We start from the raw sequence: 25,531 nt of genomic DNA on the forward strand, positions 1-25,531 counted from the left end.
ACAGATGCTGTGAAAACCCGACCTACCCCCCCGCCTTCAGATTGGTGGACTTCAGCCTGGCGAGGTCATCAATCTGTAGGCGTCAATGTACTCTTTGCTTCTCCCAAGATCTCCCTCCCACCTGTGACTGTACAGTAGATGAGCACCGAAGATGGCTGCTCTCGCTGGGGAAACAGGATGCCCCCCTCCGCCTTCCTATTGGAGTCTCATGTTATGTTGTGTTGTCTGAAGTGTGTTGCATATCTGTTGAGGTGTTTTTTTTTGTTTTTTTTTTTTTGCAGAACAAAGCTTCCCTCCTGCTGGAGAGTAACTCTGAAGTGCCTTTTTTCCCCTCCACCTGAACCAATTCTCATGTAAACCCTCTTATCTCTATTAAGGTAGCATGACTCGGGTTGCGAATGACCACAGTCACCAATTCTTGTCATGTGTCTTGCCCATGTATGTCTGATCTCTGAATTGTGTGTACTGAAACTCTAATTTCCCTCTGGGATTAATAAAGTATCTTTGATTTGATTGATTGAGTAACTGGTTAATTTATGAGATCACAGCAGAAAAAAGACGGCAGCGATATTGTTGATAGCATGAAAGACCTCTGAACCAGAGACGGAGCAACCATGGTGAGCGTATCTCGCTCTGCCTACTTGGTACTCGTATACTGCAGCGTTTGAATGTGTTGTGTTAATTTTGAGGGATGCTCACAAACGACACTTCTAATCAACGCAGCCATTTCACGCATGTGTTTACATGTTGTTAAACAGCAAGTATATTCCTAAAGGACTCAAATTGTGCAGCAATAGCTCAGGAGGTAGAGCGGGTTGTCCAGTAATTGTAAAGTTGCAGTTTCAATCCCAGCTCCGACCAGAGAATGTTGCTGTTGTGTCCTTGGGCAAGACACTTCACCCGTCTTGCGTGCTGGTGGTGGTCAGAGGGACCGGTGGCGCCAGCGTTCGGCAGCCTCGCCTCTGTCAGTGCACCCCAGGGCAGCTGTGGCTACATCATAGCTCATCCCCACCGGCGTGTGAATGTGTGTGTGTGAACGGGTGTATGACTGGTTGTGTTGTGAAGTGCCTTGAGGGTTGTAGAACCCCAAGAAGGCGCTATACAAATACAGCCCATTTTACCATTTTTTAAAATTCAATCTCCATCAGACCCAACATTAGTTGTACTTTCTAACTAAAGAAAACTAAAGTCAGAAGGGTTGTAAAAACAAATTATGTCCTTTGAATTTTTTTAACACTCCCACTCTCTTTATGGGTGACCCCGCGAGGAAAGTTGACCATTGAGCAGGATTGATGGTTTATCCCTTGAGTTCCATGTGGCAGGGGTGAGGTGGTGCTCACTCCCCTCACTCCTCACCCCTGCCACATGGACCCAAGCGGTCACACCCATTAGGACAGTGAGAGGGTTAACACAATTCCAGAGACCCAGTCCTACTCTGTAACTTGGACAAGGAACTCGAGAGCCCTCGAAAATGTTGGAGACATTAGGAAAACTCGGTTATTCATGTTGTTTGCAGTTTTTTCACCAGAAGTTCACAATTGCTTCCTGAATCGGTTACATTTCACTGAATTAAGCCAATATCTTTAGACCACTAAAGCAAACTGGATCACCAAGAAGAAAAAGCAAACAAGCATGGATGAGAAGGTAGAAACCTCATCCAGAAAAGCTAAATCTGTATTTTTTCTGGTTCTCGCTGCACCACGGTGACAGACTTAACTCATCATGGGGATCTTTCAGGATCCATCAACCTCTGGTCCACCTCTGAGTGAAACTCTGTGGGAGCCGTCTACACTCAGACTGAAAGAAAATCTCATTACTGATAAAAAGGCAAGGCAGCACAACGAATGACCCTCAGTAACATTAAATTCATCTTCAGGTGCACAGGTAATGTCCCAACAGGACAAAAAAAGGACAGATCAGATGTGTTGACCACAATAAGGTGGCCAAAGACGTGAAGCAAGCTGGATTTAGCGACTTTTGTGCTTAACTCTTCTTTCTTCAAAACTAACACATGTGCACCTTCACAGGTGGCTTATTTTTTTTTTTAGATGCCCTTCTGGGAGGATCAGCCACATTCGCTAGACCCTACATAAGCACACTACAAAATGCTGACAGAGGTCTCCATGGAAACATTGCGGAGATGCTCCAGCTCCCCACTTTCCACCCTGTCACAGATAAATGTCTCATAGCAGCAGATTCCATTTATAGCAAGTTCACTATTGAGGATGGCACCGACATGGAAAGTGAAATTGAGAATCAATCTTTGACAATGTGTGCACTTGCTGCGCTGTGAGTCAGGTCATGAATAGAACAGGAATGAGACCAAGAAGAAGAAATAAAAAAAAAAAAAAAAACTTAGGGACTGTTTAGTAAGTTTTCAACTCTAGAATCATTGTTTAAAATGATTTTTATAACTAAATCAAACTCCCCTGACTTTGCTGTTAAATACATAAAAGTTGTATAACACTTTCCCAGCAGCAAGAAAGCTGATAAGGAAGTTTATCTTTTATTTTTTCAATAGACAAAACTTTAAACACGTCAAAATGTGTTTTATATTCTTCCACCAGACAGATGGCACTAGTGTAATGTGTTCCATTAATTTTTATATATTCATTCTGATAATAAAGAGGAAGATAAAATGGCCTGTAATTTACTCATTTTTTATCAACAGCTCTGAGTTATTGTAACAAATTAAAGTGCACGAGAAGCTGGGAGGATGGGGTTGTTAGTCCACCTCTGAGCTAAAAGTCTTAAAAGCAACTTTGGCAGTAAGCCTGCTTTCAGATTAGCAAATCCCCCTCGATTCCTGCTTAGGGAGTAAAATTGATGATGTGCAAGGACACGGCTGCATTCTGTATATGAAGCACCAACTTAATTTTTTTTTAAATGCTAAGTTTTGCAACTATTTAAAGTTTTCTTGCCAAAATAAAAACAGAATCACTGACGCGTTCATCGTCTTGGTGAACTTTGTTTTTAATCCCTTGTCAGCTCATGCAAACGTAAACGCCTGAAACTGAAAGAAGGCGTCAACATTCAGGTTTTCATCCATGAAACAAAATGTGTCTAAAGACAGTGATGACAGCAATGCTCGTCAGTCAGCCTGTGGTGAAATGAATGATTCCTGGCCACACCACTGCTCCTCTGCCACGAGTGAGATGATTTCTGCACGGCTAAATGTCACATCAATATTCACTGCCTGCTAATTAATCTCTGCTCCCATGGAACCGGCTGACATCTCACATCCTGTTGGAATACAGATGGCACTGTGGCCGGACGCTCCGTCTAATCGGAGGGTGCAGCCTCCATCTTCTATTTCATAAACATTTCAAAGGGTTTAACATAAAAACAAGAATTGGTGAAGTCAAAAACGTAACTGACTTCTTAAGCTGTTGTGACAACTTTCTTCAAGGACAAATTGAAAATGCTATGGGGACTTTGTTGTTCCATCCAGTCGTCCAGTGCTTTCCGGTGTTACACTCCAGCTCCTCCTGGGTCATCTCAAGGTGTTCTCACGCCAGAATGAAAATATAATATAAATGTAAATATAATGACTATTGGATCTGCCTAGAAAACCTCCATAGTGACGACCAGGTCAGATGTTGGAACAACCTCAGTTTACTCCTGTCAATGCAAAAAAGCAGCTAATCTACTTTGAGCTCCTGACCTAATTTCCACCACCATACCATACTATACCAACATAGTACCAATACCAATATACTGATAACCTGCTATGTCTGATCTGTTATGTGCATATCAGTTTTTTTGTTGTTGTTGCTGTATTTTTTAAATTTATTTATTTATTTTGCACTTCCTTCCAAGACCTCTTGGCCTGGTTATGTTTGTAAATGAGAATGTGTTCTCAAACATTTTACCTGGTAAAATAAAGGTTGAAAAAAGAAATAAAAATACTATACCATACCATGTTTATGTTTATTTATTTGGCAGAAGCTTTTATCCAAAGTGACGTACAATTTTTAACCTGTAGGGCGTGTTGCGATTTGTGAGGGAAACCGGAGTACCCGGAGGAAACCCACACATGCATGGGGAGAACAGAACATGCAACTCCACGCAGAAAGGCTGCAGCCAGGTTTCGAACCTGCAACCTTCTTGCTGTGAAGCAACAGCACTAACAACTGCGCCACCATGCCAGCATACCATACCACATACCATACCATACCATACCATTGTAACGCAACTTAACCAAACAGCCACTTCCGGTCAGCTCTTATTTTGGCGGGGGTGACCCTTCATAAGTTCCGGGTTACATAGTTGTTGCCCTGTTGCTTCCTGGCTGCTACTGTTCCTGTGACTGGCGTGTGTTTTGCCGAACGGATACTCCGTAATCGTCTGCTGACGCCACAATCCTGCCAGCTGATCATCGTAGTGCCTTTAAGCAACCAATTCGACTGTGAGAACTGCTGATATGCTAAGCTAAGCTACTGCTAAAAATAGGTGATGTATTGCCACACTCATTAATCTAAGCAGTGGCACGTCGTTGTTTTCATGGCCAAACTTTCAATCTATGACCGTATTGTTGACTAAAAGCTGTGGTACGTTTATCTTAATGTATTAACCTGGTTATGAGACACATGACTGCATATTTGCATATTTGTTTTGAACTCATAGGCACATGATGGTTGGCAACTGTATTAAGTTGACATTTGATGGGACCCATATTTGATTGTCATTTATTCAAAATGATTAATTGGTAAACGGATTCATGCTAGTATTAAGTAACTCGTTTTTTGATATTTTTGTGAGCGTTACTTATTGCCCAACCCTGTTGTGGCTGTTTACTAATTTGTGTTATTCTGATCTTGTTTAGGCCAGGTTTTATTGGTTTTGTTTTGGTCAGAAACCTGATCAAGATGGGATGGTGAGCCACCCAACCTCCACTGCAATGTGGTAGGTAGGACTAAACCTTTATGAACATCACTGAATCATACCATCAGGAAAATGACCTTATCAAAGGTCACTGGACTGACATGAACTGAATGAACTAACACCCTTGGTTCTGCTCGTGTTGAATAGTTGTGTTTGGAACTATTTATCTGCTTATTTATGTGTACCTTATGTTTATTTATGTTGATGTCATTGATATGATTGTTACACATCACATAAAACTGCCTGAGCTCAATCTAAGTGGTTGTGGTTCATTCACACCCTAAGGCTCCTTCCCTGAATCATTTTCTTCTGGTGATTAAAGTAATAGCAGCCAGACCTTAGCCCGGGGGTCGGCAATCCGTGGCTCTGGAGCCGCATGCGGCTCTTCCATCCATCTGATGCGGCTCTCTGTGCTTGTAAAATAATTAATGGATATTTAAATAAAATGCTTTATATTTTACTGCATTAATTCTACATCTGTAAGCTAATTCTAAATGTAAAGATTGTCTGCGTAAACCTGAACAGTTCCAACTCGGTCTTACTGTGAGACCGGGTTGACGCATCACGCTTGTGCGTAATCATATAGGCGCTTTCTGAGCTGAAGAGAATCTGAGATTCTGGCATTCTCCTCAGACAGGCTCCTGGATGCGTTGCCACATTGGAGACAGGAACAAGCGCTATTCAGCCAAAGTTTCATAATCAGGGAACATTTTCTAAGTGACAAGTCTCGCTTCAGTCGGAGGAATCTTCCTGCATGCTCTGGTTCTGCGACGAACTCCAAGCCCCTCTCCACATCTTCAGCTCGTTGTGCACCGTATGTACGCGCTGACAGCGAACTGCGCTGAGCAGTGTCCAGCTCAGATGTTCAGATGGGAATCTTTTCTTGAGGGATTTAGCTACATCTGCGATGTGCGTAACGAATAAAATGTCCGTCTGCATGCGTCGGGGTAATTCTTTCTATTCTTTCTTCACCGTCAAAATAAACGGTCAAATACGGGAACTATCCGGTCAACACAACACAAGCCCTGCCTTTAACTTTTGTTTTCTTGTGAAAATTGTTGCAAAGAGATATAATTTAACTTGATTAACACCAGAGCCAGGCGCACTGCGCCGTTATCTCCGTCACTGTAAATGAGGGAAAAACAAATTGATCGGATCCTTTTCTGACCTTCCCCACCTACAAAGTTTAATTACAACAATCAAACGTGACAGAGCCTGGATTTGTATTCTGAACAGTCTAAACATGTTTTAAAAAGAAACGTATGACAAAAGTGGCACCTGCTCAGTAAAACCACCAACAGTGTGAAAAATATCAAAATATTGTAGGCAGAGACGGGCTACAACTTCTGGATCCACTTTATATAAATCGTTTTATTGATTATTGTCTTATGAAAGATAACTTTGACGTACACGAGCAACCGGTACTGGCCGCTGTCACCTGCTGTGATTGGTTAAAGCAGCTCTCTGCTGTCTGAGGGTAGGCCCCGCCCACAACGCCGTGGCTGCTGTGGCTCCCAGTGTTTTCTTTACTGTGGGAAATGGGTAATAATGGCTCTTTGATGGGAACAGGTTGTCGACCCCTGCCTTAGCCCAAGGAGCGTTATACCATACCATACCATTCCATACCATACCATGCCATACTTTGTAAAGCACTTTTTAAAACTGCTTGGCAAAGTGGGCATTGAGAGACATACAGCAACTGCAGGTCAGACAGGTAACTCAGTGCCAAGCCATTCAAAGATTTAAAATCTTTCACCTCTGTCTCCGTGTCTAGTTGGAGTTAAAAGAAACATCCAAAAGCACTAAGAATAAAGTTTTTAGTATCAGACATGACATTAAAGCAGAAGCTTTGATTCTCCAGCTAAGCGTAAATCTGTAAGGCTTGTCACCAACATTCAGACATCAATTATGTTTGCTTCACAGCCAGAGAGGACACAGGAAAAAATATTAGATAATAAAAGCATGATTGACAGTTTTTAACTCATGTCTTGAAAGAAAAGACTTTACCTTGGACAATCGTCTACGGGTAAACTCAAAAAAGTAGAATATCATGCAAATGTTCAGTAATTTCAGTAATTCTACTTAAACTGAAAGACCATCATTAAAACTGAATCTGCTGTCAGTGGTTCCTACAAACTTGGGCCAGAGCTACTCAAAAGGAAGTAAGATCACCAAAATCAACAGAAGAGCTATCAACCCAACAATCATGGTAGTGGGGACAAAATCAGCTGCTTGTAGCTTTGGTCTCATTCTTTTGGGTATAATCCAGAGCTAACAACAGTAACTGAGCATTGCTGCATAGACAGAACAAAAAAAATCAAGTGCTTTGCCTTTCAGCTTGATTGCCAATTCACTGACAGACCAAAGACAGTTCTAATTATTGCAGATGAAGCTGAAATCTGTCAACCTTTTCCTCAATGTTTTATACCAATATTGCAAATATGACACCAAGACAATTAAAGTTCTTCACATGAGGTTAAGACAAACTCCCAACCTAAGAGAGTATGCCACCTTCTGGTACCATGGCCTGAGACCGATCTATACTGGGCTGCAAATCACCCAGGTGCCACTGAAGGTCATGGCTTCAAATCAGAAGCACTCTCTGCAGTGATGAGACCCTCGTCTCCATGACTCCACTTTGAGACCCTTTCATTGAGAACTACAAACACGATCAGAGATGAGTGGAAACCCTGGTGAAGGCCGACCTATACCGTAAACAAGCTGCACTTAGTGCTGAGATTAGGAGTGATTTTGAAACAGCTGCTGTGTGGTTGATCTCTGGCAGAAAAAGACTTGGTCTTATTCGATCCAAATGATAACAGCTACACTAAAGAATACCTCCGCAAGTCCAATCTATCATTGTTGCCAAGCTGTGTATAAATATGAGTCCATTAGAGAGGATATAGAGGCATGAGTCACTCTCTGACTGAACATTATACCAAATAATAATGTCTGTTATTATGGGTCCTTGGCTTTCCTGGTATATTGCACTGTGGAAGCTTTTACTGAAGTATACACAACTAAAGGTCTTTCACCATTCAATTCATGACATTTATAAGATCAAAACTATTTAGGCTACAGGAGATTCAAGCGTTTCTTGTAGTAAAATCTTGTTGCTAAGCAATACAAGCCACAGGGCATCAAAGTCCTACAAACATGTACTTAGAGAATTTACTATAATAAAAAAAATCCATATCCAATGTCTGAACCCTGTGTATTTCAAGCAGAGTGACCCTGTGTGTGGGCGAGTTATTATACAAGACTGCAGCACAGCAGAGTGCTCACCTGTCCTACGTAAACCAGCAGTCTGGCGCTGAGAGGACTCTCATCAGGACTTAACCAGAACTCTGAGTTATCATCAGAGGACACTGAGAACTGGAAGTCACCTGCAGGGAGAGGAACATGATCAAAGCATGTGTTAGTGGAAGAAGATATTTGTGATTTTAGATAAGAATAGAGCAAAAAAGGAAATCAATTCTTCAGAAAATAGGGGAAATAGGCATTGCTTGAAGCAGATGGTGACGCATTTTATAAGTGAAGAGTTATTCAGCGTTTTAAATCGCAGTGCAGTACATGTGTGATGTGATAAACAAGAAATTGAACTTAAGCACAGATTTAAAAGAGTAAAAAACAAGAAGAGCACAGTATTAGACTCATTTGACCTCTTTCTTTGGGCTGTTTGTGTAAAAAGGGTTAGGATAGTGTTGTAGGATAGTGAACAAGGTGGCAATTAGGTTACCAAAACCTAATTTCACGATCTATAGAAAAGTTATTTCACTTTTATGTTTAACATGTTTCGTCAATCGCAGACAGTGTGGACAGCATTGAAAACCAACTTTTGTTGCTGGTTAAAGGTGCAATAAGTAAGAATGAAGTAAGAATGGCATCCTGTGGTAATATTTGGTTACTTGAGGCTCACTTTTCTAAGCAAGAAGTGGCTTTCTCACTGCTGTTCCATGACTTTCATGGCTGTTGCCAGTTACGGATCAGCGCCTGGAGATTCTAGATGACAAGCGAAGACGAGTCACACACAGTGAGTTAATATAAATACATAACCATTTCTAGTGCCAACACTCTTGGTTATTTTACTCATTATGGTAATTTGTCCCCAGCATTACAGGAACTGTGGTTGATTGCCATTTTGCTGTTATAGTTCTGAACGACTCATTAAAGTAGTTATAACGCCATGAATGACTCATTATTCACTTCATACACACATTTCACTGTAATATTGAGTTGTTGGTAATTAAAAAAGTAGATTGAAATAATTTTGAGTTGACTATTTGCTTCAAATTAGCCACGTTCATAGGACACACCATGTCGACAAATCAGCGTAACACTGCCACCCCGCTGTGTCAAGCTATATCCAAGCCAAGAGGAAGCCTGTGATGGTGCAGAGACCGCCCCCACATCCCCTTTATGCCAGCATCGCATAACCTTTTTGATCACGCCACATTATTGCCCTGGTAAGGCTCCCTGGTGCCAGCTCAGCTTTGCGACACATTGCATTGTTTTTTGAAAGAGGATATTCACTGTTAGCATTCTTAGCTCAACATTAGCTTCTAGGCTTCCTCGCCTGATATTAAAATAATACAAAAAGATGCCGTGGCTTCTTAGGAATACAAGAAATAACTTCTGGGTCGCTCCTGTTCACTGGCTTTATTTCTTTGAACAACTTTTTTGCCTGTCGGTGTCAAATTACAAATGCTGGCGCTGCAGTGTTGGCTCAGAGCAGACTCTGCAACCTCACAGAATCAGAAGATAAACAGTAATAATGTACCTCTTGTTGTTTGGAGAAGAGAAAAACTGACAACCCCCCAGCTGGCTGAGACTGAAATCGGTTTCATTGTAACCTTCCTACCAACAAGATTGAGACATTAGACTATTTTATGATTTTTTTTCTTACATATTGTTTCTTACATTTTCAGAATATGTATAATACAAATCTGTTAGGTAGCATTTCATATGTACTCATCATGTCTAGCAGGATGATGAAGGTGAAGGGCACTTGTTAGAGCTCACCCTGAGCCACTGAGGAACGACTGACCTTTACGCCATCAGCACAAAGGAGCCATGCCACTATAGTGAAAGCTGTTTGAGAGTCTGGAATGAATGGTAATCTAATTAATAGCTTCAATTCTCCATTTTGGGTAAGGGCACTTGGATATTAAGGCTTTTTGATTAGTTCCCATAGCAACCGAGATTCAGGGTAGGACTGTGAGGGGACGGCAGCAAGATTTAGCTGTGAGATTCTGGGATGAGTCTCGGGATAAATGTGAATATTCACTACATCACTGTCTCCAAGGGACTTGGATTAGAGAGGCTGTGGAAAGTGCCTATTCCGTTAAAAGACACATGCTCCATGGCTCTTAATTTCAAATTAGAGACTGGGTAATACATTAAAGCACTTACCATCTCTGTAAGGGTGAAGGAAACCAAATATTCTCAGACCATAGTTCTTCCACTTTGGAGCCACTGCAAGCTTCTTCAGTGTTGTTCTTGTCTACAAAAAAAATTAAAACACATCATACATATCTAAATGTGCAAATCATGCACCATTCTGACTACCGAAACTCCAAAACTAAACGTAAATTGTCTCCTAATGAAAACATTCCTCATGCTTCACAATAAAGGATGCAACTTTTGCATCTGCTGGTAATTCAAATCCTCTGAAGGGAAATTAAGCACTCACATGAGGATAGAGTGGGAAGTGCAGGTTCTTCCTGAGTTGGGCTACAGAGGAGCCACACCAGTCCTCAAACACATGAAGGTTGACCTGGCCCTTATACTGCCAACACACACAGAGGACACACATTAGAGCAAACAGTCTCAGAAACATGTTTTCTAAGAAACAGAAAACAACCAAAGGGTAATCTACAGCTGCCAAAAGTGAAGCCAACATGGAAGTGACAAAAATTGCAGTTTCCCCCTCATCCACTAGGGGCTGGCACCAGACGTGAGCAAGTTCCCAATGACTCCCAACTTCACAGCAGAAATTAGCAAGTTAACAGCAACAACAGGCTGCCAACTTTTGAACATTTCAAAGAGTGAGACACGATCACGGGGGTTGGGAGCGGACAATGGGCCGACCGTTTAGAGAGGCGCGGGGGGGGGGGGGGGTTAATTTATATTGACTTTATTTATTTTTTACTACTCTGTACGGAAGAGGATTAGAGCCACTGACAAGGAAAGAAAAAAGAAAGGAAAGAGAATTCTTACTTTTTTCTCAGAATTCTGACTTAACCTTGAGATTCTGACAGGGAATTCTGGGAAAAAAGTCAGAATTTGCTTTCTTTTCTTCCTTTTTTTCTTTTCAGTGGCCCTAATCATCTTCCGTACCTCTGACTTTACAGAGGGAACTGACCTTTGTTTAATACAAATTTTCTTTTTGAGAAGAAAATTTTACATTCAACTCTCCTGAACTTCTTCACACTATCATGTCTGTCTGTCTGTCTGTCTGTCTGCAGTAAAGAGTTACAGGAACTTTTACTTATAATGAATGTAAATGTTTAAAACTCCATCTAGGGGTGGGCAATATCATGTCGTTCATAATATTACCAGTTATTATTTCCTGCCAAGAAAAATAATCTATCATGCTAAGCTAACTTCAATGATGTAGTTGCATCCACTAAACAGAGGATTATGTTCATGTGTTCATCAGCATGAAGTTATTGAAGTTATCAAAGCAAACATGGCTGGAATCAGTTTTATTGTAATCGGTGTCTCTAAGTGTGTGTGCTGCTGTAATGAGTGGATGTCCCCAATGTGGGACTAATAAAATGTACTCTATTCTATTCTATTAATTCATATCAGCCAGTAGGAAAAAACTTTGAGGAATTTTGGCTTTCCCAGGCTTCCGTACTGGTAACTTGGTTATGGAGGAGGGGTTCGTCTCACAAACAGGAAAAACACACTGGTGAAGCGGTGAATTAAAACATTAGGATTCCTGTTTTAATTCACCGCGTCACCAACTAATGTAGGAGAGGGAAAACATGTGAGTGAGTCACTAGCTTGCTGTGAGCGAGAGCAGCGATCTGTGGCTGATGAGTGAAAACAAAAGAAAAACATTCGGGACTGAAGCTCCGTCAACACTGGCTAGCAACACGGCTGCATTTCTAAATATAGCGTGTCGTTATGGCGGCACCCTGGAAGAACCGGGCATGCCCGTCCCATCAACAGCAGGTGGAGCTCACCGCGCCGCCCATCTCACAACCAGAGCGGAGAAAAGCACATCGGCTTGGATTATACAGATGGGATTATGTGTGAAATAACACCAGTTAAATTATTACTTACGTGTTGTGTGTTGTTGAGTAGCTAATGCCATCTTATATAGCATTTCATAAACCCTACACACTGTGCGTGATGAGCGTTTGGGGAGTGCAGGCACTGGCTTAGCGTGAGATATTGGGAGTTGTCGCATGTGAAGAGGGTCAAATGTGTGTGTCTCATAGCCTGGCAAGCCAGACTATATATGTCAAACTTTGCAAAGCAAGAATTTGGTCTAGTTCACAAGGCTATGTGTCTCACGCTCAGTGCGTGAGAGTTGGCAGCAACTCTGAGAAGGTTGTAACTCATCCATTTAGATCTGAACAAAACTTTAAATTATGATTAACTAGGGGCGTGTACTTTTGATTGACATGTAGCAAATGAGCTATCAATGCTAGCGCTAGCAACTTGCCTTCTGCTTGCACCGGGGAAGGCCTCAGCCCGGTCCTAACATTTAAAGAGTTTCAGCCTAGAAAACAGAGGCATCCGCCAACCTTCTTTAGCATCAGTTAGCTCGTAGCTGCATCGTCTCAGAGTTTGTAGGGTGTCAAACATCTGCTCACAGCCCCACTCAGCCTCATTTTTGTGTTTTTCAGGAGAGACGAGACGCGTGACACGACATAGATAGTGGTGGTGGGATCTGCCTACTGGGTTTCAGTTCAGCTCTTCGGAAACCTATGGATGATGATACGGTAGGGCTGCTCAATTGATCAAATTTTAATCCCAATTACGATCTGAGTTTTGAACGATTATAAAAACAAAACAAACCGATTATTTGCTCCTCCCACTTTCGCTGCCCTGAGTTGCAAATGAAGCGCTCCTCTCACAGTGTTGCCAACTTAGCGACTTTGACGCTATTTCTAGCAGCTTTTCAGACCCCCTTCTTGACTTTTTAAATCTTAAAAGTACCTGGCGAACATCTCAGAAACATCTCTGGTAACCCTTAGCTACTTTCTGGATAATTGTCGTTGAAACTTCCTGCAGGTTAGCTAAACACTCCGCCTGCGCTCCCAACCGTTCTTCAGGACATTAGGAAAGGGAATGATGTAGTGATGTGTCGGTCGCTACAGAAACGACTCTCAGAGCCGGCTCCCTGTTGGATTAACCAGAGTGAGTGACGCACACCGCACCTGCGGGCTCCTGAGCAGATAAACAGCTAAATGTGCGCGTGTGGCGCACTCAACACACGTGCAGCTTGCCCCTGATTGCTGTGAGACCAGGTTGGGGGGTGGGGGGTGCAGCTGTGGTTGGGACAATTATTACATTAACTGATGGACTTGTAAATAAATAGTTTATAAATAAGGTAGAAATAATTTCCTCACGCTGCTAAATAATAACTAATCTCTCTGAGGACACGGTGCTAGTGCACTCTCCTACAGCACCTTGACACGACTAAATACATATTATGCAAAATTTTGTGAACATCAATTTATTTGCATTTATTTGTTATAAATGCCACTGTATAATTCTTGCTGTCAGTATTAGCAAGATATTGGTATTTGGGTCTGTACGGATTAGACTTACATGAGTTAAACCAAGGTCTATAGCCCCTGGGTCATAGACTATGAGCTATAAGTATATTGGTCTTTTTATACTGGGAATCTGAGTTATTTTAGTGATCATCTTGTTTCTTATTTCTTTTTGTCCTGATTGTGCCCTGAGCAATTTTATGATGGAATAAAAACAAATAAAATCAACATTATTTGAAAAATCGTCCTAAATAATCGAGATCTCAATTTCAGAAAACAAATAAAATCAACATTATTTGAAAAATCATCTTAAATAATCGAGATCTCAATTTCAGTCACAATAAAAGTGATTATTATTTTTGCCATAATCGAGCAGCCCTACGATATGGTGCGTTTTGCCATAACACTTAAACTACAGGAGCTACATTAATGCATGAGCGAGTTCAGTTTCTCCTTTTGTGCAAGAGAGTTTCCAATTTTCAATGAGAAAAGGTGGTGAAAATGTATCATGAAGTTTCAAATGTTGTCACCATTTCAAATAATAAAAGAAGGTGAGAGAGGGAGACTGTTTGGAGCAGTTTGTTAGAGCCCATCCTCTGTGCATAGCCTGACATTTGTCTGAATTACACAGGGAAATCACAGGACATGGGAAGGACAGATGGTGAAATTATTCTGCTGTGGGGTGCAGATTCCTCTAGTGCACATGTGCACAAACACAGGTCAGATTGTGTGAGAAGAGGAGACTCTGTCATGTAAACAAACTTGAAATGTCATGTAGCAATGTAAAAATAAAGTTAAAGAGCACGATTGTTCACACCATTACACCTTCAGTTGTGTTTATTTTCATTTTAACACAAAGCTTAACCTCCCTGTTGCTTCATGCAAAATCTTGGGAGGCAAAATGAAGTTATTGTAGCTTTTCATAGCAGATGATGAACAAACAGAGACAGCACACTTCTGCACAATGTCCACACATATGGCATCCTTTAATGCATGACAACAAACTCAGCAGGCTGCCACTGTAATGCTACCACGGGCATTGAAAACATCATACAGAGCCTGAACAGAGCTGGCTCTCTCTGAAATGACAGCAGACAAACACAGCGGTTCTAAGCAAATGCTGGCTTCACCACTTTGGCCCTGTTTCAGCTGCAGGAAGTAGCTTTCTGCGTGCTGTGTAGCTGCTAGCTGTGGAGTCAACAAGTGTGAGCTGTCAGATTAATCAGCCAGGGGACTGAGAGCGACCTCCTGACACGGGTTAAAAGAAAAGAAAAGAAACATGGATTTAAATTCTACTGTCATTCCATTAGAGCAAATAAATGAGTGAGGAGGTATCTCAAGGCAAACACTGTTCTGCCTGCCACGCTGCATCCGTCTCTACGCTTTAAGAAAATAAGATGTTGATAGAGGATTTGGTGTTCCTTTAAGGGTCACAAAGGCATTCTAACTGAAGGCATATTTCTCTCAAACAAGTTCCCTGCACACTGGCAGGAGAAGAGCAATTACGACACATGAATGAGGGATGAACACGAGATACTTTTATTTTGAAAACATATCAGGATCTTTCTTTTTTGTTGTTGTTGTTGTTGTTGTTATTTTAAAGGTGTGGTTCCCTGAAAAAAAAACATTTTTTAATGACTAATTCTGTTAATGATCGGTCACTCTGAGTTTTTCATGCAGGCTGAAGATGAAAATGTCTCCTACACCTACCAGATGCAAGTCATTTCAAGTCGCAAGTCATTGGCTTTCAAGTCCAAGTCAAGACGTAAGTTTATAGATTTGATCGAGTCAAATCAGAAGTCATTGAAATAATGACTCGAGTCTGACCTGAGTCCAAGTCATGTGACTTGAGTCCACACCTCTGATCTGTGGGCCCACCATGTCAAAAGCCAACAAATAAAACACCCAACCAACCAACCAACCAACCAACCAACCAACCGACCATTTAACAAACAAACAAACAAAACAACCAACCAGCAGATAAACCAGGGACCTAACCAAATAAACCAACAAACCAACCAACCAACCAACAGACTATTTAACAAACAAACAAACAAACAAACAAACAAAACAATCAACCAGCAGATAAACCAGGGACCTAACCAAATAAACCAACAAACCAACCAACCAACAGACTATTTAACAAACAAACAAACAAACAAACAAAACAACCAACCAACAGATAAACCAGGGACCTAACCAAATAAACCAACAAACCAACCAACCAACAGACTAAAACAAACAAACAAACAAACAAAACAATCAACCAGCAGATAAACCAGGGACCTAACCAAATAAACCAACAAACCAACAAACTAACAAACAAGACAACCTGTGAATCTCTTTTCTGCACAAAATCATTCAAATGCCTAATTATTTCACTCCAACCTTTTTCAGCAATGAACATTTCCTCTGCATTTTCCATGAGATGTGGTCTTGTTGCGAGTGGTATTCCAGTGGAGCGAGTAATTCCAAGGATTGGTGCAGGAAGCAGGGGAGGTTAGAAGGACTTAGCAGATAGGTTTAGTCCCCGTGTAAATAAGCTTTATATGAAGCTTTTATTAGATTTCCTGTGGGGCCTAAAAGCAAACGTTCATCAGCCTAACTACCTCTTCCTGTCAAACAGCAAAAAGCAAGCAGCTTTAAAAGATTCTAAATATCTGAATGTGCCAGTGTAGCCTTGGAGAAGCTACAGGCTGAAAACTACCTTCTGCTGGGGGGCACTTGTATATAATTTGCTCCATTTTGCCAGGGACACCAGGCTGAGAGCTCTTCCTTTTCTCCAGCCAAACATTATTCAGCTAAAGTACCTTTTTTTTCCTTCATCCTCTGAGGCATCAACTCCTTCCTGGATTTAGTGCAGCCATCCATGCCTCGCTGTTTCAGTTTTTTTTATTTTTTGTAATATTACATCCCTCTCGTCTCCCACTGCCCCTAATGTTGTCAAGCCTTCCCTGTGACCTCTATTTCTGCATTCATCTCTCCATCTCTGGCCGTGTGCTGCCACGTGCTGTCAGCTCTTCACCTCTCTGCCTTTAGCGTCCCTGAGCTCGGCTGTCACCTGTCACGATTCTGTACGGTTTTCATCGCTTCTTTCCTCCCTGCTCATAGTCTGGTTTGGGTGGGTTATCCAGTCAGTAGATAGTTTTCTCATTATGATGAGATATGTTGAAGTGTTACTCATTGATGTCAAACATTTGTCAGTTTTTGTGTCTTTTCAAACAACTTCAGGGATTTCAGTCACTAGAGAACAAAGAAATGGATAATAATGTGACATGTTGACTATTACGATTTCAGTCAAAAGTTTAAGACCACTTTAAAATTGAGCAAAAATCTGATGTTCCATGACTGGATCTTCAGAAGGTTCCAAGTAGAGCTTCAACATGCAACAAGAAGAAACAGTGCTGGATGCAAGTGTTTGGGAACATTACTCCCGAATGGTGAAGACAGCCACTTGAAGGGCATCTGCTGTCTGGAACTGCTATCCGTTTTTGTAAACTTCCCTTGCTGTTCACCTTCAAAGGTTCTCAACTGTATTTAGATCAGAGGAAGATGAAGGATGATCCAAGAGTGATGTTTTTTCTCCTGGAAGAAGTCCCTTGTCTACTGTAGCTTTGTCCTGTAAAAACCCAGTGGGTGCCAGTCAGACAAGAGCCCTCATGAGGAATGCTCTCTACAACATCTGGACATGTCCAGAGTTTAATGCCACCTCCTGAAGCGCCATTATTTCACTGAAGGAAAAAGCAACTGATTCTGTAATGGTGCCCCCTCCACTGTGGCACAAAGACAACATCTCTCATGTGGCTGTGATGTTTCTTCCACCTTCCATTGTCCCATGTTTGACATTGTCTTTTCAGCAGAGATGGTGTTGCTGTGAGAGACCCGGATTATGCGGTTTAAAAGCCTAACCATGTTCAAAAAGGGAACAATTTTTTGCCTTTACCATCAAAACATCTTCACAGTGTCACTACCCGTCAGAAAATGACAATGAATCCACATTTGTGCACAGATATGTCCTTTAAAAGCCATGTGGCCTCCAACTTTTGATCAGCACTAAAACAGACGGTTTCGGTTTTAGCGTTCCCATTAAAGCTAATCATATAAATCATTTTAAAGAACGATAAGGAATGGTTCTGTGCTAAAAAAGTTTGGGATCATTTAGAAATGTTTTCCATGAACAAACATGAAACTGGTTAGTTATTCACGGTAACTTGATGATATTTTACCACATGCTTTTTGAAGCCTCTGGAGACTGCACCGGCCGTTTCATTGCAGTCACAGTCCTATTTGACTGCTTATGCTGTAAATATTCCTGAAACAAGAATAACACAGGTCTTTCTTTCCATTTTCAGCCTGTAGGCCTAGTAATTATATAATATGTCCTTTTTACAGCAAAAGCACCTCTGAGTACAGCAGAAAGATGGCACAAGGGAGAGGAACTTAACACCTTCCACTAAAAATTTAGAGAGGAAAAAAAAAGGATGGCAAAGTAACAGGTGTCCATAAAAAGTGTTGAGGAGGATGAGAATCAATGATGTTTGAAACATTAAAAGAAAACCTGTATTTTACTCTAAAACTATTTCCCGTTTGTGTGAGCTCGTCTTCACACATCTTCGTCTCTGCAGCTCTCCAGTATCTCGTCTCTCTCGTCCATCTGGTCACACCACCAACCAAAGTGCAAAACATTTATTTTCTTAATTTTTTTCATTCTCCAGCAGGATTTTCTCCCTCTTTGAAAATCTGGTGCAGCGTTCTGCGTTCCTGCTGGCACCGAGGCGCAGACAAATGGCCGCCCCCGGCACCCACCGATGACGCGAGCTATCTCACCAGCTGACACGGTTAATCCCCACTGGATAGGAAAAGTGAGACGAGGTGTTCCTGGCAAAAGCCTCTGGAGTGTAAACACAACAGCACTTTGCCTTTTCCAGCATATAGGATTTCCTGTCTTTGTGAAACACAAAGACAGAACTCTCTAAGTTTAACTGACTTGTGGTATTAAAACATGAAAATGAACACACTTTAATATTTCATAGGATATATCTGTATTTATAGAGGGAAATTATGCACTTCTCATCTTTTTCTGCTCTGATTCAGGCATAAAACGAAGCAAGATAAGCAGGCGGGTAGACAGGGGAGCTAACGTTCTTTTCGGAGGTATAAAACAGAATTTATTATACGGTGAGGGATAATTGGAACTCATTTCACACAAGAAAAGTAGAAAATAAACCTAAAAGACAAGGGGATCTAAATTCCAGCTTCATCAACTACTGTAACGAGGATTTGTATAATCTGCCATCTGTCCCACGAGCACACATCCTTCACGCCAAAAGTGGAACATGAGCCGACTGAAAATTGCTGCAGTAGAGATGTTCCGCTGCAGAACATTAAAAAAGAGCACAAGTCCTTCTCCTATAGAACAAACCGTCAATCATGCGTCCAACTCTGAGGACAAACCGGTCGGAGAAGTAGCTGTTCATGTGGATAGACGGAGTCAAGGAGGAGTGAGGATACAAAAATATCAAACCGCCTCTCCGGTATTCACAGCTCACATTACCTTGGCATGAGGAGGGGATCAGAAACAAGGGGAGGAAGGGAAAAAAAAGATGTAATTCCTCCTCCGGTCTTGTCACTGCATGTGTTTTTCTGAGGGAAGACAACAGTGATGCTTGCTCCCGCGTGAGTCATGTGTCTGAGTTGAGCCACAGGAACTTCCTCACTTCCCTCTTGAGTGGTAAATAGCAGGCTGTCCAAAATCTACCTCGGGGAAGACACCGATATCTTTCATCTTCAGAAACAGCCAGAGGACAGACAATTTTGTTTGGTAAGCCTGTCGACGAAGGCTCATCCTCAGCCTGTTCGCTCTTTTATGAAAAGTTAGTTCTCTGATAATCCAGCCTACAATGATTCATATAAATCCTCCACACATCTCTCCTCTTTTTGCTCTAAATAAAACATTTTAACATTCGTAACTCTTATCTGGATCCATGTCAGCTTTGATGCTTTCAAGCACGGCCACCGTTACGCTTTTTAAAAAGTCAGCCAACAGCTTGCACTCTGATCCCCCTCGCTTGTTGGTGTGCGTGGCGTGCTGGTGTCCTTGACAGACTACATACAGCGACCTGTCAGCGCTAATCCTCTGTCACCTCTGGATGAGCTCACTGGCTCATTAGGTCACCGCTATCTACTGGAGACAACCTGCTGCAACCAACACAAGGCAGGAATCAGAATTAAAGTCAGTTAGTCTAAAATAAATAGATTTATTTTTCTTTGGTCGTGAGTTTGTCTGAGAATGTCTTGGTCTGACATCCAAGTAAACTCTTCCAGTTAGTCTTTGACAGCTGGCAAGCAGAGCTGCCCGACTTGAGCCTGCCTCGGTCTCTGACAGTTCCAGCTGAGTGATCCCTCAGGCCCTGTCCACACGTAGCCGGGGATCTGCCAAAACGTAGATATTTTTCTACGTTTTGGCCTGTCATCCACACGAAAACGGAGTTTTTTCACACGAAAACGGATCTTTTTAAAAACTCCAGCCAAAGTGAAGATCTGCGTTTTCTCCGTTTTGGGTGTCTGCGTGTGGACGGACAAAACTGGAGTTTTAAGGTCCGTAACGTCACTTTCAGCGTCATAAAAATGCTGACATCACGTGTGCGACCTGTGTTTACACTAGCCGACAGCATGGACGCCCTCAGAGCTGCGCTCGCTTTATCAATTGTCCAAGCGCTTTTTGCTTGTTTGGTTTTGCAAGCGGAATTACTGCTCCTTGCGGAAGACCACAGACGAAGGCCGAGGTTAAGAACGGGGGAAGTACTGCCGCCTACAGGTCTGGCATGTCCTTAACAACGTATTTATCCGGGTACGTGTGGACAGAGTTTTTATTTAAACGAGGTGGTGTGGATGCAAGTTTTTGGAGGGGAGGATACTCGTTTTTAAAAAACCCCGGCTACGTGTGGACTAGGCCTTAGTCCTCTCTTTTTTCTGGCTGTTCATCAAATGAAAAAAGTTGATGTCAGTGATTAGGACAGATCGCAAGCAAAATCAAAGGAAAAGTTATTAAAGCTTAGCATGCTAGAAATATGAGACAAAAGGTGATTTTAAAGGTATTAAATGGATGCTCGGTGTTCAATTTTTTCACATAAATATAAAGTAATGTTGCTTTAAAAGTATAAAGACGACTATGAAGTATTCTGTCAGTTTTAAGGTTTAGCATAACTAAATTCTTGCCAGGTCTACTATTAAAAATGAACAATTAAGCTACAGCAGGCATGTCCTAAGTGAAGTGAAGGGATCTTCATTACCGGGGTTTTCTATTGTTTGTACAGCACTTTAAATAAATACTTGCACTTTGGTGAAGGCACTTCAGCACTTTATTTAGCACTGCATTTTAAGCATGAACTTGCACATCAAGAAGTTTTTCATTGAGGCTTTAGCATTTTAATAATTAGGATGTAGCCTTTGTTCCAGGTCCTGCACAGGTGCTCCTCGTGGAGAATTGTGGTGATTGCCTGTGAGGACAGAGGATTGTTAATGGAGAAAAGGTCTACTGATTTTCAGCTTCAAGCAAAGGCAGTGTAAATTAGAAATTTGGGAGTGTGTGCAAAGAGGTTGCTAAAGTGTTTCTCACCTGTTTCTTTGTCTTCTACAGGGTGTTTGGGCAAATGTTGCTCTCAAGGTCCAGACACTCTTAAGGTTCCGGGAGAGGCCATAGGAGAAGGGCGTGGTGTGTTTTGCATGTTGTTTGTTGTTGTTGTAAAATGTAAAGGTGCTATGTTTTAAAAATCTTAATGAAAATAGCAAGAAAAATGTTTTGTATTTAAAATGGTTGAATAGGTGGTATAATCGATTGAAGAGGTAGTGGTCAAACTCCCCTGTGGGTGGAAGATGGTTTAGTCCAGGTGACAGCTGAAACTATTTAAGGCTGCAGAAATAGATGAGAGGGATGGGTTTTTGGCATGTGCTGGAATAAACTGTTGCTACCTCCACCTTATGCTGCCTCCGTCATCTTCACTGTAAATCCCACCGCAAAGGCCGGTTTTATGACAAGCCCTGATGTCATTTCCAGTCCTTGGAGCAATTTTGTGCAGCCCCCACTTGTCCTTACAATTAATTTTTCTCTCCAGCAGGTTTTCATGTAAATTTGTACTTTCAGACATTTTCCAGCTCTGATTTTTACTCCTATTTTTGGACCTATTTTAAGAAGTACAAGAAAAATCATGAAATATTATTTGCCATTTTCAAGGTGCAATATGTAAGAATGGCATCCTGTGGTCATATTTATTAATAATAATAACGATAATAATAATAATAAAACATCAAACGTATATAGTGCTTTTTAGGACACTCAAAGACGCTTTCACACACTCTCACGTTCACATACTGACTGTGATGGTAAGCTACTATGTAAACCACAGCCGCCCTGGAGCGGTCTGACAGAGGCGAGGCTCCCATTCGGCGCTGACGGCCCCTCTGACCACCACAAACACAGACAAGTTGGGTGAAGTGTCTTGCCCAAGGACACAACAGCAGAATACACCTGGCGGGAGCTGGAATCGAACCCATGACCCTCCGATCATGAGTCAACCTGCTCTACCTCCTGAGCTACTGGTTACTGCAGTCCATTTATCTAAGAATAAAGTTACTTTCTCACTGCTGTTTTGTGAGTTTCATGGCTGTTGCCAGTTACGGATCAGCGCCAGAAGATTCTAGATGACAAGCGAAGATAAGTCACACACAACACACTGATAAGTAGATATATACGTAGTCATATCTGGTGTTAGCACCATTGGGTGCTTTACAGTAGGGTTGCTTTTAGCTTGCTGTCATTTGCTTAGTGGAAAGCAGTAGCTCAGGAGGTAGAGCGGGTTGCAGGTCCGATCCCGGCTCCCACCAGAGAATGCTGCTTTTGTGTCCTTGGGCAAGACACTAACCCACCTTGCCTGCTGGTGTTGGTTGGAGGGACTGGTGGTGCCTAGGGATGGGTACCTTTGACATTTGAATCGATCCGGTACTAATTCCCGGTACCTACGAATCGATACCGGTACTTAACGGTACCAATTTTCGATACTTTTGAGTGTTTATTATTTTAATTCTCATTTATAATTAAATATATATTTTTCTCAATATATAACAATATCTGATAAATATCACGATAAATAACATACAACTGTTTGTTTTTTAACATTGCCCTTGTAGTTTTATAAGCTGATAATTAAACTGAAGCAAACATCTTTACTGTGAACTAAATTTACTGTGTATCTTCATTCCTTTTGCCATCTTTTTTCATTTGATTTTTCCTACTGGGAAGTTAGAATTTCCGAGGAGAAAGCGAACGCACCATTAGCTGATAACAATGGTAGCAATGGAAGCTAACATATCAAGCTAACGATATCTTAAACAGTTTATTTAGCTGCTGGAGCAGATTAAAACGATGATGCCTCACACTTAGATCGTCACTGGTTTCGTCTTCACCCGTCACATTTAGTAAAGTGAAGCCAAACTTTAGAGCGCGTTCATGTTGTTCTAGTCGGAAATTCGGAGTTCCGAGGAGAAAGCGAACGCACCATTAGCGAAACGGAAGCTAACATATCAAGCTAATTATATTTACCTACCGGAGCAGATTAAGATGAGGATGTCTCACTTAGATAGTTGTCGCTGGTTTCATCATCACCCAGTTACCCATCACATTTAGTGAAGTGGACCCAAGCTTTAGCGTGCGTTCTCTCTACCATGCTGCTCTGTTTACAACTGGTTCACAGCGAGCGACGACAAAACGCTCTTGCGCATGCGCAGCTGTCTTGGCAAGTTCTCGTTATGATGGACGGGTACCGAAACGAGGCACCGTTTGAAATGACGTGAATCGGTGCTCGGTCGGTCCTATGGAATTCGGTCGGTACCTTAAAAAGTACCGAATACGGTACCCATCCCTAGTGGTGCCAGTGTTCGACAGGCCTCGTCTCTGTCAGTGCGCCCCAGGGCAGCTGTGGCTACATTGTAGCTCATACCCACCAGCATGTGAATGTGTGTGTGTGAATGAGTGAATGACTGTGTTGGGAAGCAAATGCAGGCCATTTATCATTTACAGCTCTGAACGACTTTAAAGGGAGTAAAACGGTGCGATTGACTCATTATTCACTTCACACATACATACAAAAGTAGCTAGTGGTGTATTTTTACATACAGCCAGCTCAATAATTGTACACAGTAACTAAGTTCCTGGTTTGTTTTTTTGAAAACAGAAAAACGGACAACCCTTCATCCGGCTGGGAGTAAAATCTGTTTCAATATTACCTTCCTTCCAATATGATGAGAGATGAGACTGTTGTGATTATTTCATTGTAGAATTCTTACATATTGCTCCTTTAAATAAATTAAAAAAATTCTTGTAGCTAGCAAGGACTAATAACTTTACAATTCTGGCTCATGTTTTGAAAACTTTGGACACACCTGGGCTAGAGTGACATTTACTTTGTCAAAACCAGAAAATTATAAGTTGTGTGTGTGTGTGTGTGCGTGCGTGCGTGCGTGCGTGCGTGCGTGTGTGTGTGTGTGTGTGTGTGTGTGTTCTGCAGAAGTCTGTTAGTCCTCCACTTATTCAGACCGAGGTGCTGCAGCAGAGAAACATCTAGAACGTGGATCACAGTGGCTTTAAAAGTCTGGAGCTTGACACACCATCTTTAAATAATAATCATCTCTATGAAACACTTGACCAGTGTTTCGTTTTCAGATAAAAATTCAAACGGTGCCTTCAGACCTTTGCTTCCTCGCACCAAAGATTTATCAACTGTGATTTTTTATTTATTTATTTCTCAGGTGATCTGTTGTGAATTTGCTGTGGTGTGATTCGTTGACTGTATTAGAATATGTTTGTTCACAAAGAAGTTGGTGAATGACCTGAGGACTCTATAGAGCGGCCAAATAATGGAAATTCAGCCCAAACCATCAGCGCACCACCTCTGTGCTCAACAACTGCCATGAAGAGTTTTAGTTGATTTGCTGCTGCGTTTGGTTTTTGCTTTACATTTACTGTGAATTTTAGTCAAACATCTCCACTCGTATGTAACATGTTTGACCAAAAGACAATTTTTTCCCCCCAAAATTTGAAATGTCGCTCTTTGTGATCGTTTTCCCGATGTGTCACGATAGACTCTTGGTAAAACTTTTAAAAAACCCTTCCCAGTTGTATGGGAAGCAACACATATTTATTCTTTGTGTTTTCTCTTCTTTGTAGTGTGTTAACACGCACTTGTATGCTCCAGACCTTCTGCTTAAAGTTGTCGCTCTGGCTGACATTCATCTTTATTCACATGGATTTAGTTGCATCCTATACATTATTCCTGCACTTTGATCTGGGTTTATGGTGGTTTATTACAATATGACATGTGCATTTAGGCTGCATTTTACTAATTTAATACCTGGAAAGAGTCTTTTTTCATTGAATCCTGATACATCTGACATTAGACTTCGAAGTAGGTGTCACATTTGTCTATTTCCTATTGTTGTAGCCTGGAAATCCATCAGAGGAACACAGTCTTTGCTTCTCTAAAATAAATAATAAAAAAATAAATAAGCAGCGTTGATGCCTGTCATGCCTGACGCATAATGTAATGAGCACGGACGATACAATATTTATTCCCCCTCAAAGGCTGTTTTCCTTTTCCAATCCACACCATAAATAAGAAAACATGTTTGGTCAATGGAATCCTGCACAACCAAATACATCCAGTGGTTTAAAGAAATGTCACAAATGAGATGATAAAACATAAAGGCAAGGGGAAACAAGGATGACAAAAGGGTCTTATGATAAAGTGGCTTGCTGTGATTCAGCCCTGAATGCAATTACCACAGTCAACATGCTCTAGTCAGAAAGCTGCTTGGCTTTCATCCTAGCTGGCTGTTTCGCATCAATGTGACTTCTCATT

At 41.6% G+C, this 25,531-nt stretch overlaps 1 protein-coding gene across 2 annotated transcripts in view; it reads right to left on the reverse strand.

Moving 5' to 3' along the window:
- b4galnt4a (beta-1,4-N-acetyl-galactosaminyl transferase 4a) overlaps positions 1 to 25,531 on the reverse strand; it is a 249,931-nt gene that overhangs the window by 91,044 nt on the left and 133,356 nt on the right. For both annotated transcript variants that reach the window (XM_054733237.2, XM_054733236.2), the window contains exons 4-6: positions 10,577 to 10,672; positions 10,297 to 10,387; positions 8,170 to 8,270 (exon numbers count right to left, since the gene is read on the reverse strand). In XM_054733237.2, the coding sequence (XP_054589212.2) occupies positions 8,170 to 8,270; positions 10,297 to 10,387; positions 10,577 to 10,672 (288 nt within the window). The remainder of the gene's footprint in view (positions 1 to 8,169; positions 8,271 to 10,296; positions 10,388 to 10,576; positions 10,673 to 25,531) is intronic.

The sequence above is a fragment of the Nothobranchius furzeri genome, chromosome 4, assembly GCF_043380555.1.
Source record: "Nothobranchius furzeri strain GRZ-AD chromosome 4, NfurGRZ-RIMD1, whole genome shotgun sequence".
NCBI lineage: Eukaryota > Metazoa > Chordata > Actinopteri > Cyprinodontiformes > Nothobranchiidae > Nothobranchius > Nothobranchius furzeri.